This window comes from Chenopodium quinoa, unplaced genomic scaffold (genome assembly GCF_001683475.1).
Source record: "Chenopodium quinoa cultivar QQ74 unplaced genomic scaffold, ASM168347v1, whole genome shotgun sequence".
In the NCBI taxonomy this organism is placed as follows: Eukaryota; Viridiplantae; Streptophyta; class Magnoliopsida; order Caryophyllales; family Amaranthaceae; genus Chenopodium; species Chenopodium quinoa.
Window position 1 is genome coordinate 3,169,549 of NW_018743937.1, and position 17,782 is coordinate 3,187,330.

The 17,782-nt window shown below is 33.0% G+C and overlaps 1 protein-coding gene across 2 annotated transcripts; it reads right to left on the reverse strand.

The window, feature by feature from the left end:
• Positions 1-6,653: 6,653 nt before the first annotated feature.
• Positions 6,654-10,698, reverse strand: LOC110688730 (probable beta-1,4-xylosyltransferase IRX9H). Of its 2 annotated transcripts, none has more exons than XM_021865492.1 (4): positions 9,677-10,698; positions 8,095-8,344; positions 7,732-7,938; positions 6,654-7,064 (listed from the first exon to the last, which is right to left on the reverse strand). In XM_021865492.1, exons 1-3 carry the CDS (start codon positions 10,468-10,470, stop codon positions 7,768-7,770), a joined length of 1,215 nt encoding a protein of 404 aa, XP_021721184.1. In that variant the 5' UTR covers positions 10,471-10,698; the 3' UTR covers positions 6,654-7,064; positions 7,732-7,767. The 2 variants fall into 2 exon arrangements, with proteins under 2 accessions (XP_021721184.1, XP_021721183.1); XM_021865491.1 differs by having other exon boundaries at positions 6,654-7,092.
• Positions 10,699-17,782: the final 7,084 nt, after the last annotated feature.

A 17,782-nucleotide genomic window follows, 5' to 3' on the forward strand; every position in this document is an offset into this window, starting at 1 on the left:
ATGACTTTTAAACTCACACTATATTTATAAGAATAGCATATAGTAGTTCGCTCCACCTCATTCCACGAAACCGAAGACACAACCTCACGGAAAAACAATTATGCTAGTTAAAATTATTACCAACCAAACTAGAAATTCAAGCAACTTAATCATTATTATCCATGAAAGTCAACTCCGTAATATACATAGATTCAAAGGCACTTGCAGGTCCAATATGATATAATGCACCAAACATGATGGAGAAATAAACCAGGCAATCGAGTCCACACAAATAGATATCTACTACAATAATCGTTATTATACTGTATAATTCGCACAAATAGATTTAATTTATACATGGATTTTAATTCTTGAAAACCGAAAGACAGTAGGCTCACGATACATATAATTCGGACAAAATCAGTAGGGGAAAACAGTTTACAATTCCGTCAAATTATAAATCGATTGTATGTACCAGGAAACTAGAGATCGTACTAATTTTCGTCATACGAATTCCTCAATTGTTCTAGGCCTATATCATGCACTCTAAACTAGGTGAAATCTAGTCTAAAGGGATAGTACTAGTTACCTTGAAAGTAGAGTGCAAGAACGAGTACAAACGAGCCCAACGAACAAGGATCAAAGCTCCAAAAAGCCCTCCAATGGAAACCCGTTGATTAGTAGATTTTTGTGAGATTTTTGTGTGTTTAGATATTAAAAACATACATATACAGTAGCAGCAAATTGAGAGAAGAAGGTTGAGAACGTGAGAGTAAATAGAGGGGAAAGAGAGGAGTTTAAGAGTTAGGCAAAATTCAAGGGTTGGGAATTATGATCATCATTATGGCTAATTTAAGTGGGAGTTACTAGGATTAATGAGCAGGAAAAACTATTCACTCCCCCACTTAAGAGACTTAATAGAATTGGTCAGCATATAGAGCATTAGCATATAGAGCATTAGCATCTGGTCGGTCCTGTTAAACTATTTCGCGCGCACAACTTAAAACTGCTATAGCGATTAATATTTTAAATAATATATACCTTTTACCAATTAAATACAAAAATAAGATTAAGACTAATTTAGAAAAATATATATTATTATTTTTTTAAATTAAAGAAAACATTTTATCGGAAAATAATCGGCAGGAGAATTACCCATACAAAATATCAGCTCAAAAATATGGGGTGTTACAGCTTACCTCAGGCATCGCCATTGACATCACCATTTGACAGGAGCTTCACCTACACGCTTTTGGTCCCCAGAAAACACCCCAACATGGCGACTTCAACAGCAAATGCAAGCTCGTAGGTGAAGCTCCTGTCAAATGGTGATTTCCTGCAGAAAAAAAAAGTTAGGGTCCTGATTCAACCCTTAAGGGGTAGTTGCAAAGTTGACAGAGAATTAAAGGAAGAAAAAGGGGAAAGATTGATGCTTGGATGAATTAATTGAAGAAATTGATGAGAGAAGATGTTTTTTTGAGTTTAATATTTCAATCAGAAGGTTAGGTCGAGGGAAATGAAAAAAATAAGAAGGAAGTTAATAAGGTGGGGCCCTCAACCGGATTTTTCCACTGGAATTTTATAAAAGGTGGTAATCTGAAATGTTTTTTAATTTAATGGGTGATTATTTAAAATAAAACTTTTAATGGGTGGTAATTTCAAAATAAGACCCCTTTATGGGTGGTAATTTACAAATTTTCCTAAAGTTATTTCAAACCTCTAAAGACGCTTAAAATGTCAACACTTTCTGGGAGTTTCTGTCCTCAACAATATTACTTAATGCTGCTGATCGTGAGGCCAGGAGATGATGCAATGGGTATCTTAGGAGGAGTGGTTTGTTTAGTTTAGAGTTCATCGATTCATTCAATTATAATGATATGTATATGCAAGAATGACATATATCTAATAAGAGACTCAAAGTATATGACTGGTATTTTTTCCAAGGGCATAAATTTGGGTAATATGGTTTTATTCAAGTCCTGTAATTCTAATTGGTCTAATTATTTACATGATTAATGATGATTTAAACTGTTAGATATTCTTTTATAGTTTTATGCATGAGCTTGGTTTATTGTTACATTAGATATTACATTCAATTTTTCGAAACACTAATCACTTTATTATTCATATTCATTAACAATATGTAGCATATTAAGTATACATAACATTAGCTTAATTGCTTCCAATAAACTAAAAAACAAGCTTTAAAAAAAAAATTAAAAAAAAAAAAAAAAAAAAAAAAAAAAAAACAAATAAGTGAGGTTGTTCTAAGCTCAATTAAAAAAAGAAATTTATTGAGGACACATTGGTGAACGTCGGAGCAAAGGTACTACTTTTTTGTTTTTGTCATTTTTGTGTATTGCAATTGTATCTTGTGCATTTATTTAGCTATTTAGTTGTTTATTGTCGGTTGCTTATATTGGTTTAGTTTGAATGGGGAATTCTTGTTGTAATGTTTCATAATACATACTCAGGACATATTTGTGGTTTTAAATTTCAAAAATTATTCTTAATTCACTCTTTTGCTGTGTAGTTGATATTTTGCATTGTTTATTTTGGCAGTTACCAAGGTGGTATAGGAAAATGAAGAGGTTGCCATGAAGAGACAACTAGCAAAAGTAATATTGACAGGGGGAGGGAGGGGGGGGGGAATCTCATGGCCTGGGAAGGCTGAGGAGAATAATCCTACAAGCTTTGTAAATACCTTCTCTTTTTGTTTTTTTAATGATTTGTATCTATTGTAGCTGATGTATGTGAGGAGAACATCTTATATCTTGGTGCCTTTTGTTTATCTTACCAGAATACTAGATTGCCCTTTGTCCTTTGTTGACAATCTTATTAGAAAACTGAATCATGAGAAGAGGTTACATTTTGTTAATTCTTCTAAATCATTTTTTGACAAGTCAACAAGTTGTAAATTCCTCTTATATGCAAGAAGCCTCGACCTTTGGCTGCGTAAGATACCACTATTTTAATTATTTCATCAAGGAATGCAATGTTAGTATGTTACTAATACGTTAAGAAAGACAGCCGCAATTACAATTCCTTCGAATGGATGAGATGGAGAAGAAGGGACAATAAGGTGGGAGAAAGTAAGGGATGGATAGAAAAGGCAAGTGAGATAGTGAGAAGGAGCAATATAAAAGAGAGAGTATACAACAATGATTAAGGAAAAAGAGATGAATAAACTTTAAGACAAGTGAAAAGGATGAGGGGGGAGTTATCATAAATTTACTTCATAATATTAGCAAAACCATAAAAACAGAGTCATAGCGATTATTAGAGTGTAGTTTCTTTTATGAAAATTCAATGTCACTAGCAAGTGGCAATCACGAGAAAATATTGTAACACATACATATGTTGTTATTAAAAAAATTAGTCTTAAACTTGTCTAATTATAATCAAGGTACTTAAATTCAGTCGAGAAAATACATTGATAACTTGGCGAACCACAAATTTTAATGGATGATAAAAAGTAAAAAAAATCACTCGAGAAACAATACCGATAACAAAGTCAGTCAAGAATATACATTGATAACTTGGGGAACCGCGCGCGGGTCCACAACTAGTCAATTTAAAAATACGACAATTTTGTGTCAATAGTTTAAGTTAAGTCATGTTTTGAGTCAATTAGTGTAATTTTGTTATTTGTTTCACTCTTCTTATGGATTTACATAGTTAAATTTATATTACAAAAATTTGGCCTCTGTAGACACCTAAAAATGTCTCCCCAAAACCAAACCCGATGATGAACAACCTTTCACCGCCATTATTGGTCGGGTTGAGTATTTAATTTTTGGAGTGCTTAAATCCATATTTTCATTTCATAAACCAACCCAATTCCTAGCCCATTTCCAAAAAATAACTTATTTTCCTCTTTTCGTGCCTTTAAACCCAAAATAATTCATTTCGTATCCTTTAAAATCATTCATTTTGTGTCCTTTTTATAAAAACGTTTAATCCAGTTTATTTTGATCCATAATCTTGGTCCAATGATTAAATAGTTGGATGGGGATTGAAAAGAGCTTTCCAACGATATATTATAAGCCCAAATCCGAGTTATAACGAATAAGTTATGGCCAAAATATTAAATTAAGCTCAAACTGAACCTAAGCCCACCTTACCTACGACTCAATGATCATGTGGAGGGTCCAAATGATTTAATCTCATTCCTAAACCAATTAGGATTCATTGGAAGCTTCTATAAGTTTCTAAAAGATCTTAATTATCCTTTTTGAAAAGATAAGATTAAAGAATTTGAAATTGAATAAAACTTTTCTTTTTGAAAATCCTAATTCTATCCGAATTGATAGACGTTCAAAGATAGACAGATATTATTTTCGTGCCTCATAGTTTTTATCCAAATTTTATATGGTTGGATAGCCCTTGAAATTATCTTTCCAATGATATATTATAATATCAATTCCGAGCTATAACGGAAAAGATATGAATAAAATGTCAAACTCTATCCAAAACTGATACCGTCTCACTATTTCGGCTATATATTTTGTTCTACAAAATATTTTAATCTGATTTCAATTGGGTTAGAAAGTGTACTTCAAGAGCTTTCCAACGATATATTATTCATCTTATTCCAATTTTTGGATCAAAAGATATGATAAAAACAAAAACCGCAAAAACCGCTGTCTATCACAAGAGTTTTATCCGATTCGAATTCTTATCTTTTCTTAATTCTTCGACCCCTCTTTTTTTCTCTATAAATAGAGGTCATATATCCCCTTTCTCAATGATCACAAGGCTTGATCAAATAATTCTCTTCTCTCTCTTTAGCCTAAACACTAGCCACCATATTCTCTCACCATTCTTCCTTTAAGCACACTCCAAGGAGTCCATACAATACCTTAAATTCTATACTTTAACCAAGGCGTGATAGGTAGAATTAAATGAGGGTTTGGACCAAATCAACTCTACTTTTAATTTAATTTAATTTTCATTTGATTTATATTTTTTATTGAAGTTACTAACAATTTATTCATGATGTAGCAATTCAAGGAAACGCGGAAAGTGAGTAATTGATTCACTTAATTACTCTTATTATTTTTATTGCTAGCATCATGATAGGATTATTATATTTGATTTGACTGACAATTTATTGTTGAATTGCTTCCAATATTAATGTTTATTCTATTTTTGTTATTATGATCACTATATTGCATGTTTAAAGGGAATATGTAATTGAAAATCACGCCTAATAAGATAATTTGGACAGCCGGTTTAGCTTCCTTTTTAATCTTGTTGTTTAATCAAGTGATCACTAATATTTTAGAATTATGTGTTGCATTAATATTCAACCAATTTAGCTTAATAATAGTTTTGAGCGAATTGAATATTTTGTTTGTATGCCTTTGAGATCGCAGGAATCATTTTTCACTATAAGAATCGAGTAGAGGCCAATACGGGCGAATGTGACTCCATGACTCACTTCGTACCATCATCCCCGATCCTCCTTTCGTGGTTCCGAACCAGAGTTAGTAATCTCATGGATTATGAATGGGGTGTAACCTTCACGGGTCAATCGTTGTTGCCTATCGTTGTCCCTTATCGTAGTTGCCTTTTTATGATCCGTGAACGGTTTACAAGTTCCTTAAAAACTTGTTGGCGGCTCCCTACTTTCCTTTTCCCTAATCGTATATGTCAATTCCCACTTCCTATGAGTGCCAAGCATATTCACAACATGCTTTTAACGTAGGCGCACTTCGAGCGACGCCTACAGCCTCTAATAGTTAAAGTTTCAAGATGCGCCACTGAACATAGTCCTAATGGCTATGTATAAGAAGCTAAAAAAGGAAATATTAAGAATAAATTTAACATTAATTACACCGATCTGCATCAGAAGAAATAAGTTCAGATCAGATCATCGTTTTATGTGCAGTTTTTTTTTATCGTTAATTATCTTTAATTTCGTAATGAAAAAAAATCATGAAAATCACATATTATTACGAATCTAACAAGACCTCACTTGGTATATTTTTTTGTATATATTATCGTATATATAAGGTCAAAGTTTAGTCAAATCTGACATTCATATCAAATTAGATCAGATAAGCAAAAACAAGGTAAACCAATAAAGTCCTAAGGGCTACATATTGCATAGGAAACTATGCCAAAAAAAAAAAGTGTAATAACAAACTTTAAATGGTTTAGATGAATTTTTACACATCTATAGTTTTTTTACGATTTCGTGCGTTATTGGCCTTATTACATAATTAAATTTTGAACATTTGAAAAGCAATGACTTTTATATTAATGGAGGAATTCAAATTCTTTAAAAAGATATAACCAATCACATTACTAATTGATGGCTCCAGGATGAAGGGTGCACTAATTATGATTCTGAATTTATATAGACGAATCTCCAAATCTTGCTTACACTGCATTACAGGAGAGGCTATAGCTTGCTTGCAGAGTTGCAGGGTCATTAACGGGCGGCCTGCATGAATGATACACTGGTATTCAAGATAATAGTGACAATCTTATAAGGTTGGTCTTGAGCAAAATGAATGCAGATATTCGACTACGATGGATGATGGAAAATATCCAAAGCTTATAAGTAACATCGAGTGGTGATATTTACATACCAAAGGGGGACCGTTGTCAAGTTCATAACTAAGCAACTTTGAGTGGTGTATCATAATGGCAAGACTATTGTCAAGTTCAGAAGGCTAATAACATCGCTATCTTTTGTCATAATACTTCACTGTCTTTTAATTCGACAATATATTCTGTAATTTTTACTCACAACGAAAATATTGAGGCACAACTTTTTGTACACAAGTCACACTGTATACACTTCAAAACCTGATTCGCAAGGCATAACAAAACCACCAAGTTTAAAGAAAAAATGGAGGGCTTACCAGTGCCCAAGAATTTAATTGAATTTCTATGGCTAAACTATATTCTCCCTTCTTTTTCCAAATGACATCCAATTTTCCCCTTTGAGAAAACTGAATAGCATAGTCAATGGACATCAATCCTCACTCAGCCCCAACTTTAATTTGTAGCATGCGCTTCTGGAGACAAACGGAATCGATGATTAGCATGCAGGATGAAGCAACCACTGCAAGCTGCAACTCCAAAGTCCATACCATAAGACTGTTAAATTTAGAACATGTCAGCCGTCAAACAAATATCAACACAGTAAATGATCCAAATTAAACTGCAGTGGAATTAGCAAATATGCACCAACTTAAATAATCATCCAGATCCACAGAACCACCAAGCATACATAAGAAGGGAGAAATAAGGAGGAAGTTTATTTCCTGCACTCTTGACCGAATGTAGCAATCCCGTGGCAAGGAAAATAGTATCGATTCAAATAAGCAAAATAAAGCATTTCTATAATTTATGTCAATATTGTTTGCAAATTCGTGACAGAAACAATAATTAAAAAAAAAAAAGATGAGTTTGAGAAAAGCGAATAGGGAGGGGCTATATTTTCAGATGTTACTCAATCAGAGAGATCTAATGAATCTTAAGAAACTTGCAGTGTGTCTTTCATCTCCAAGTTTGAGTCAACACAAAATAGAATCCTCACATGCTCATAATACGTAGTATTAAATTTCTATTTCCATCATAGATAAAATTTATGACTATATTCTTTTTCTAAACCCCCATTTAGACAGTATATTCTTTTCCAAACCACCCACATTTTTCACTATTAGGGAGTACACAATATATCTAAACATAGGATAGAATTTCAAAAGCTTGAAGAACAGAAATCTGATGTCAGACCTTAATTAGCTTGAGATCAATAAGAGAGCTGTTAATTTAATCGATGGACAGAACAGCATCCAAGTTATTCTGAAGAAGCCAGCCTCTTGGATATGCAACCCAACGAGCATCCAAGTGAAGATGCCAGTTCATAATCTTTCCACAGTCATTAGGCATACCTTCCATTTGACTTTCATCTGCGACCACTTGCTCTATAAATGTTGTCTCCTATAATAAACAACAAAGAGAAAAATAATATATACATAGCAACTGCATTTGATTTCAATTTTCCTTTTTATACCCTCATAGCAACAACGAGATATTGCAACATGATAAAGGTGAAAGAATGTAGAGTTGTGACTGTCATATTCGTGAGGTAAATACCTGGAAACCCTCCTTCACGGTATCCAGCTGCCGTACTGGATTCAAAAAGGGACGTCTCCACCTCGTTGGATCCCACAAGATAGTACTATTAAATGCAAAACCAGACATATCAACATGAAATCTACGGAGTGCCTTGCTTTTCTCATTTGTGTGCCACCCAATCACTTTACTTCCACTGCATACTGGACCTTCAAGTATAGCCTTATTTTTGCTTTGTGCCAGCATTGCAACAGGCCACGTGCCAAAACGGCTGTAAAAGTGCAAAAGGTTAACCATCAATTTTTTTTTTCCTTTTTTTGGGGGAAAAATGATCGTTATCACTTATCAGTATAAAGCAAGATAGTAATATAGAAAGAACCACAACATCGGGATGGCAAAATTTACATACTGATACTCTAGCTTTATTTCACAAAAGAAGTTAGTCTCTTCCCTCTCTGCTGACTACTTATTAGTTTTTATTTAGAAAATAAGTAGATTGATGTAAGAACATGTAATGAACTTATATCTTCCAACGCCCCAGGTGAATTGGAGACTACAGCTCCTGACTGAAAAAAAATAATCCACGCGGCCAAGCCCATCTCAATTATAAGTGTATAAAACACGACAGCTTCAAATACATAAGGAAACATTTTTTTAAATGGAGAAGCTCCATCAGAAGAATCTACACTTGAAATAAAGAATTTCACAATTCTTAACATAGAAGCAGAATGCTGACAAAGGTGTAAAAAAAGGCTCTTTATCCTCAAAGAAAACATACACTCAAAAGTGCCACCAATTATGGACACTAACGGAAATTTTCCAAGGGATGCACATTTAGGCTAGCAACAAAAACCGGCCAGCATCTTTTTTCTCCTATTCAATCCTGGAATTCCGAGAAAAAACACGTGTAGTAGTTAAGCTGGTAAGAATGAAGCTATCCTGATAACGAATTTCATTGTCACAAGAACAGATAAACATGCAGATAATTCCAATCACAATAATGTTGTAACAAAAACTAAGCCTCCAATGATAAGAAACAATCAAAAGACAAGGAATCCATGACACAGTCTCAATTTCAGTAAATAATAACAATGACTACTGAGAACAACATTCTGAAAAGGTAACCATTTATGTAATTACTATGCAGTAATCAACCATTAAGATGATAACATTCCTTAGAGTTGGGATTTTCTCTAATTAATTTAATGTACTCAATATAGAACGCCCAATTTTCAAAATACCCAAATCCTCGAAACTGGACAAATTCTTATGATACAACACCCAACTCCTTAGAGCTTGGCCAAATTTAACAGATAAAACATTTATGATAAAACAGCCAATTCCTCAACCCTGATCTCTTTAACTAGCATCAACTAATATGAATTAATGAGCACAAACAACCACATCCATCATATTTCAAACAGCATTAAACCAAATGGTCCATAACAAGCAAACTAACAAAGCAAATGCAACAATAAGTTGTCAAAACTCAGACTGTACCAAACACATTCAGAGTCACTAACAGAAACAGTGTATGCGAAACAAGCGAAAAAAACAACATAAATTAAATTCAAATGAGTGGTTAGAAGAATGAACAATCTACCTGACTTTTCTAATACTTTCAAAAAGCTCCAAAGAATAGATATTATCATCATCAGCAAAGTAAACAATGCCATCAAGTTTATGTTTCTCAATATGCTCAAGTGCAGCATTCCTTTGTTCAACACCTCTATCTTTTATATCAGTCAAATTCTTATGGCACACTAAATGGCGGTACATCACTCCGGTATTCCTTAAAATCGAGGCGGTTTCCGGGGACTGAGCACTCATTTCCACCAAAATCCACAACACAGGAGGATTAACAAGCTTCAAAACTTGACTCATTCTATTCATATAGTAAGCTTGAAGTGCCCTATTATAAGTTGGTGTAACAACAATCAATAATTTCCTAGGTTGATAATCAAATTTCTCTGCTAACACCACATCAAGCTTAACATCAATCTCACTCACTTTCGCCGTAATTTCGGAATCTTCATTTCTCAACATCTCCTTTTCCTGAACATTATTTTCACTTTGAGATTTGATCTCAAATGAGAAATCGTGAATTCTAACATCATCTTCTACTTCAATGTGACCAAATGGAAAAATACCTAACAAAATTCCGATTAAGAAGCAAAGCAAACAACGATAAAATTGTCTCCTCCATGAATGCTGTTGATTTCGCCGGGAACTCCGAAGCAGGAATATTCCAGCGAAAATTCGCCGAAGTTTAACGAAAATGCTCGAATTCGATACTTTGTGAGATGACGAATTCGACGAAAATGGAGTTGAAGTTGATCCGTTCTGATAACTCCGATCTTGATTCGCCGGTGAAAGTGTTCGTCGAGTCGACGCCATTAAAATCAATGCAAAAAAGCTTGAAATTTACACCTCCGATCACATAATTGGTATCCAATTTTGCCCTAGTTTTCAAATCATCAGTTACAACTCAATGCAAAATTCGACAGCAATTCAGCCAAAAAATATAGAAATTCAAACCTAATTCAAGAATTTTGGATTGAAATCAACAAAATTAGAGACTGATGAAGAGAGAATGAGAGAGATTAGAGAAACCAAAAACAAATTTGTGTTTTATTTTTTTTACTGTCTTTTTTTTTTTTTTTTTTTTTTTTTTGGAGCGGGGAAGAGTGCATTTATTCATTTACTATGCCAGGTAGGAAAAGAAAAAAGAGAGATACACGCAGTGGTGGACCAATAACAGAATGACACATAGTATTGTCATAAGAGTTAAACTTTCTTTTCTTTTTTTGTTTTTTTATTTTTATTTTTTTCCTTTTTATAATTTTAATTATTATTTATTTTATTTTATTTTATTTTATTTTTTTTTGTTGGGTGGTTGTCTTAAAAATGTGTTTTATAAGAAAACAAATGTAAGGTTAATGTTCCCTCAAAAAAAAAAAAAAAAAAAAAAAAAAAAAAAAAAAAAAAAGAAAAGTAAGGTTAATGAGGTTGGTGATTTTTTACATTAACTAATCATTTGGAATATGTCACTTTCTAACTCTTCTTGTAAATGCAAGAATAAACAAGGTAAGATTATGAGGCATTTTTAAAGGGAGGAATGTTATGTTGTCCCTTTGTCCCTAAATTACATTCCTGTTTGAAAATTTCTACGGGAATTAAGGAGGAAAGAATAAGACAAATAACAATAATTAGATAATGTAATGGGAAGTACAAAATATTAAATAATGTTTTTGAGTAAAACAAAGATAGATTAGTGATTACTCATGCATGTCATCAAACCTTTGCAAAAAAAAAAGGACCAATCACATGCTCCTAATTGAAAATCTTTAACCGATCATATTCATTGTAATTTGGCACAAGGATTCTTAAAAATTAGAAACTGAAAAAGTACATTAGCCAACCAAACATTAAAAGTGGAATGTAAATACTTTAATTATACATTAAAAGTACAACTGAAAAAGAGAGTATATTTGGGATATTTAGAAGAAAAAAAAAAAAAAAAAAAAAAAAACTTACTAAAAATAGAAAGGTGGAATGTAATTTTGGAGTACCTAAAATAGAAAGGAGGAATGTAATTTAGGGACGGAGGGGGTATTTATAAATACATAATAAAATATTCTAAAAACACATGGTAGAGAGAGAAAATAAGAGAGAGATAGGAAAAGGGAGTTTTGTAGGTGGACCCCATTTATTTTTTGGTTAGATTGTCTCACGTGATGAGGGATCACATGCTAAGTGTTCCACAGTAAGCTTATATAGTACCATTGAATTTTCAGTGATACTATTTATGCATAAATTTGGTACAATAGAGTGCATACATAATACCACTATATGTATGTGTAATATCATCGCATGTTTAGTGATATTATTTGATCATCCAATGATACCACTCTCGTACATATATGTAATTACATGAATGCTTTTTGTTATGCATTTCTATATGCATAACATTCCTCCATTACTACTTCCTCACTAGATACAGAGTTATTTTTTTTATATAGACAGTTCTATATGATTGTGATGTCTGAAAGAAGTTATTCTCTAATAATGGCTTGTCTTTATTGTATTTAGTGACATATCTGAAGGATTTATGTCTTCGTCGTGTGCAATTACTAGATATATAATTGGATCAAATTATGGAGATAATTAAGTGCGTACATTTGAGTCGTGGTTTTATCATAGCTAGAGGAACTAACGATCTTTGGGCTAGTAAAATAGCCCAAAGCCCAATTGGACGGATCTTATAAGGTCACACAAAAGGGCTAGATCGAGCATTAGAGGACGAGGCCCGTCATGGGCCTCATCTCTCTAGGTGGCCGGCTATGTGGGGAATTAAGAGGGTTTTGGGCCTCGTGCCCTAGTCTAATTATAATGGGATTATAAATAGACTAGGTGCCTAGGGTTTGATATAGGCATATTGACTGATCATTTGATCAAACCCTAATTAGCAAACACGAAACCTAACCCTCTCATATTCCTCTCTCTCTCACGGCTCTCTCCTCCTCCTCGACGCCGGTGGTGTCTCGTGGTGGTGGTGGTTCGTGCGGTGGTCGGTTGTCCATAAAGGTGGTGATCGCGGCTTTCCTCAATCACTCGACCAATCTAGTATTGGTGGACGACTCGTTCGAATCTTGTGGACTAAGTAGAGGAGCAACATTTAAGGCTCTATTCTCTCCCTAATTTGCCTGTCGAATAGCTACGTGGAATTCACGCTTCAAAGGTATGATTATGTGTCTTGTGTGTTATGCATGTGATTCTTGGGATTAAGTGCTTAATTGAATATGATTCATATTATTTCCACTGCGTAGTACCTATAAACTCCTACAGTGGTATCAGTTAGCCTCTTGCATGAACGTGCTTGATCATAATAATACGATTATTTGATGTCCACGTTAATTTTATAATCAATTAAGAGGGAGAAATTAATTTAATTATGGTTAAATTATTATATTAAATGTTATTAAACTCTTGGAATCGATTAAATGTTAAGAGTTAAAATTAAATTGGGATTAATTTTATGATAAACCCTAATTTTAAGATTGAATGTTGATTTAATTTTACTTTTTGGACTGATTTGATTCAATTTTAATAAATGTTATTTTAATTAAATTAAAAAAAAAAAAAAAGTTTTGAGGCTGGCAGCCGCGGCTGCTGGCGCAGCCATGGCACTGCCGACATGTTGGCAGTCCAAGAGGGAGAGGAGGGAAGGGCGGCGGTCCAAGTTGGCTGTGGGCAGCAACGCGCAAGCGTTGCACGACTGCTGCCACGACTGCCAGTGCTGCTGCCCTTGCGGCAGTGGCTGCTATTGGCAGCCAGCCACCGTGGCTAGCTTCGGCTAGCCAACCACGGTGGCCGGTGTGATGGTGAAGGGTTTTAAAAAAAATTTTATTATTATTTTATTTTAAAAATATTTCAAGATAAATATTATTTATTTTGGATAAAACAAAATATTTTGAAAATATGATCTATTATGTTGAAAGATAAAATCGGTTTTATTTGGATAAAATATTTTATTTTAGGATAAAATCAAATATTCAAAAGTTGTTATATTTGATATTATCCATATTTAAAGTTGTTAAATTGATAATTATCCATAAATAAAGTGGTTAATTTTGGATAAGATTGATTAGGATATTCTAAGCATATTCCAAAAGGATAATAATTGATTTAAATAATGTGATTATCCTATAATTAGATTAGGATATAATTGATTTTAAAATTATTTGATTGGCTAATAATTAGGATGGAATCTCCTAAAGTTATTAGGATAATCATAGAATATTAAATTTGATTTATCTTTGTAGATTAAAATATGATTTGATTCTATCTCATGATTAAATTAAATATATGATATTTTATAAATCGTCATGAATGATATGTGATATTATCTAATTATGATTAAATATATAAGATATTTTAGGAAATGCATTGACTTTATTATGCACATTCGATGTAGTAGTTTAGATAAGCATGTTGATTTATTATATGTTGTAGGGAATATTTCAAGCATTACCCCAAACTTGAACCCCACTGTGATCATACACTAAAGTACGGTGGCGTCCAAAGGGAAAGAAGATAGAGCAAAAGAGTCGCCAACAAGTTTTAGGAACTTGTAAACCGTTCACGAGGTGAAGGTTACACCCCTTAACGATCCAGGAGATCGTCAACTCCAATAGGTCTGGAACCATGACTGGTAGTTCGGGGATGAAGGTACAAATCCAACCTAAAAGAGATTGAACCTGCCCTAATAATAGACCTCTACTTTATTCTGATTGTATTCATGTGCGCTTTCTGACTAACATGCAATCAATAGGTTTAACCATATTATCTATGTTGGTTGAATATTAATGCACAAACAAATCTATTATTGGCGATCACTTGAATTATAATCAAATTAACCCTAAACAAGATTACTAATTACTCCATCCTTCCAAAAAAGAACAACCCATTTGGCCAAATCTTTGTCCCAAAAAGAATGACCTATTTGTTTTTTCCAACATCTATTAAATTCACAAAATTACCAATATAGCCTCAAATATTTTTGTCATCTAGCTCCTTCTTCCAATTCTACCCTTCTATTTTTTGAGATATTTGTGCCATCTCATTTCTAAATTTCTTCACTTTTTTCCTCTCTCCTCCCACAATTAATATTTTTGACCCTCTTTCTCTCTCTTCATTTTTTCTCCCTCTTATGTATTTATTGCAAATTATTGCCTACTTATGTTTTCCAATGCATTTGTACTTCCAAATAAGTTTCTTAATACCCGCGTAAACCTCCCAAATGGGTCGTTCTTTTTGGGACGGAGGGAGTATCTTATTAAGCGTGATTACAAGTACAAATTCTCCTTAAACATGCATAAAAGGTGTGATCAAACAATAACAATAAATATCAAGCAACATAATAATAATCAAAACAATAATCATAATTATAATAACAATCATGATAATCATAATTAAAATAATCATGTTAAAGCATAATAATAGCAAGATCCTAAGCATGATACTAACAAGATTAATAACAAACCCTAGCATGTCACTAATCATCAAAGATCAAATATTTAACATTAACATGATACTAACAAGAATATTAGGAAGAGAATAGGAAACATCGCAGGAAACACAATTGTCATATTTGATAATAGAAATTATAGTTGTTACCCTATACATGATACTAGGAATCATTGTTGTCATTCAAAACATCAAGCATCCTAACATGATACTAGGAACCATAATAACAACCTAGACATGATTTCTATATCATAATAACAATGTAAACAATTAAAGCACTTACTTGGATGCCTCGTACCTCTTTCTAATAACAAAATACACGCGTTAGTAATTTCAAGGAAAATAATAATCAAACAATAATTAAATTAAATAATTAAAAGAGAGATTTGGGACCATACTCTCAGAAATATCAATCCTTTCACGTCTAGGGCGAAGGCAACTTTGAACTTGGCTAGGTGTGTCTAGTGCTAATGTATGAGGAATTTTGTTTATAAAAGGCTAGGCTAGAAAGAGGGAGAGAGAATCAAGAAATTCTTGATGAGAGTTGATGATTGAAAAAGGAGAGATATGACCTCTATTTATAGAGAAAAAAAAAGGGTCAAAGAATAAGAAGAGAATCCGAATCCGAATCGAAATAGAACTCGATGGACAACAGTTTTTACGGATTTTGTTTTTATCATAACTTTTGATCTAGAAGTCCAAATAAGGCATATAAAATGTCGTTGGAAAGATCTTGAAGTATACTTTCCAAACCAATTAGAATAAGATTAAAATCTTTTTTATATAAAAAGATATGGCCGAAATAGTAGGACGGTGTCAGTTTTGGATAGAGTTTTGTATCTCATTCATATATTTTCGTTATAACTCGGATTTAATATTATAATATATCATTGGAAAGATAATTTCAAGATCTATCCAACCATATAAAATTTTGATAAAGATTATGAGGCACGAAAATAAAATCTGACTGTCTTTGAACATCTTTAAATTCGAATAGAATTAAGATTAAAAAAAAGGAAAGTTTTAAAAAAAGGAAAGTTTTTATTTAACTCAAATTCTTTAATCTTATCTTTTCAAAAAGGATAATTAAGATCTTTTAGAAACTTATAGAAGCTTCTAATTAATCCTAATTATTTTAGGAATAGGATTAAACCTTTGGACCCTCCACATGATCATTGGGTCGTAGGTAAAATCCGGTTCGAGCCCATTTTAATATTTTGGCCATAACTTCCTCATTATTCATCGGAATTGGGCTTATAATATATCGTTGGAAAGGTCTTTTCAAGACCCATACAACTACACCATTATTGGACCCATATCATGGACCAAAAAAAATGGAATGCATGTTTTAAAAAAATAGGGTAATAAATGAAATGTTTTCAAAAACAAAAAGAAGAGATATTTTAATAAAAATTCTCATCACTAGACTTTTCACACTTTCGCTTTATTCGATAATCAAATGACGTGAAAGGTATTCATCACTAGGTTTGGTTTTGGGGAGACACAAATGGGTGTCTACATATGGCATTTTATAATATATGATATTATGTTGCTATATATAGAGTAGTGTGGCCCATAGATTCTAAAATACAATCTGCGCATCGTGATGTATTTTTGTAATCTAAATACGGTATGAGAACCGTTAAGTATTTTTGTAACTTTTATTTAAAGTAATAAATAGAATAGTTATTTAAATAGTGTTAGTCCAAAGAAGCCAGTGAAGTGAAGGCCCCAAAGGAGCAAGGTGGATGGAGATCCATGATGATTCAAGTGGGAGCATTGTTCATTTCTAGTTTTCGTAGGACTAAGGGGTCATACTATGTCATGCTTTATTTAATGCATTAGTAGATTATGCATGTTAGATTTTATTTATGTTGATTGATGATGCGCTAGAGTTCACAAAATAATCACAACATAATTAACATATTCAATTGGGATCATTTAAATATCGAATAAAGTGTTTTAAAGTTACCAGCAAATTAATTCGTTTATGGTACTTTAACTTTAATTAAACATATTGATTAAACTTTGCCTTATTTTGACATAGATGGGTGGCCATAATCACAATGACAACAACATTTATAATTTACGACCATTCCTTGAGAAGGATAGGTTGACATGAGAAAACTTTTCCACTTGGGAAAGAATGCTAAGGCTCGTTCTGAAATCTGAAGGTAGAGATGATGTCATTGACACCCCATTTCCAGGACCTCTGCCAGAAACTGCAACTGTGGAAGAAGTCAAGAAGCACAAGGAAGCTCATGATAGAGTTGTGCCTATCACTTGCTTGATGATTGCTACCATGGAACAGAATCTTCAAAAGCGTTTTGAGGATCAGGATGCTACACAATCATGCAAGAACTCAAAGCTTTGTTTAAGAAACAAGCTAGAGTTGAAAGGTATGAGCTCCATCGTGAGATTCTGGATTGTAGGATGGAGAAGGGTTCCATAGTTCATGATCATGTTTTCAAAATGATCGGCCTCATTCAATGTATGGAGAAACTGGGGCACCCATATAGTGATGATATGTCAACAAACATCATTCTCCACTCACTTCCAGTAAGTTTTAACCAGTTTATCATGAACTTCAACATGACTGCCACTACAAAGACTATGAATCAATTGCATGCAATACTTGTTAGTGCTGAAAAGCAAATCCCTAAGGAATCTAAGAAGGAAG

What these genes read in the sequence shown, in the direction of transcription:
- LOC110688730 (XM_021865492.1), bottom strand. Translation starts at nt 10,470, where the DNA reads ATGGCGTCGACTCGACGAACACTTTCACCGGCGAATCAAGATCGGAGT. An exon ending in GAAAGTATTAGAAAAGTCAG is followed by an intron (nt 8,345 to 9,676) that starts GTAGATTGTTCA and finishes GCACTTTTACAG; the next exon opens with CCGTTTTGGCACGTGGCCTG. An exon ending in CCGTGAAGGAGGGTTTCCAG is followed by an intron (nt 7,939 to 8,094) that starts GTATTTACCTCA and finishes TGTTTATTATAG; the next exon opens with GAGACAACATTTATAGAGCA.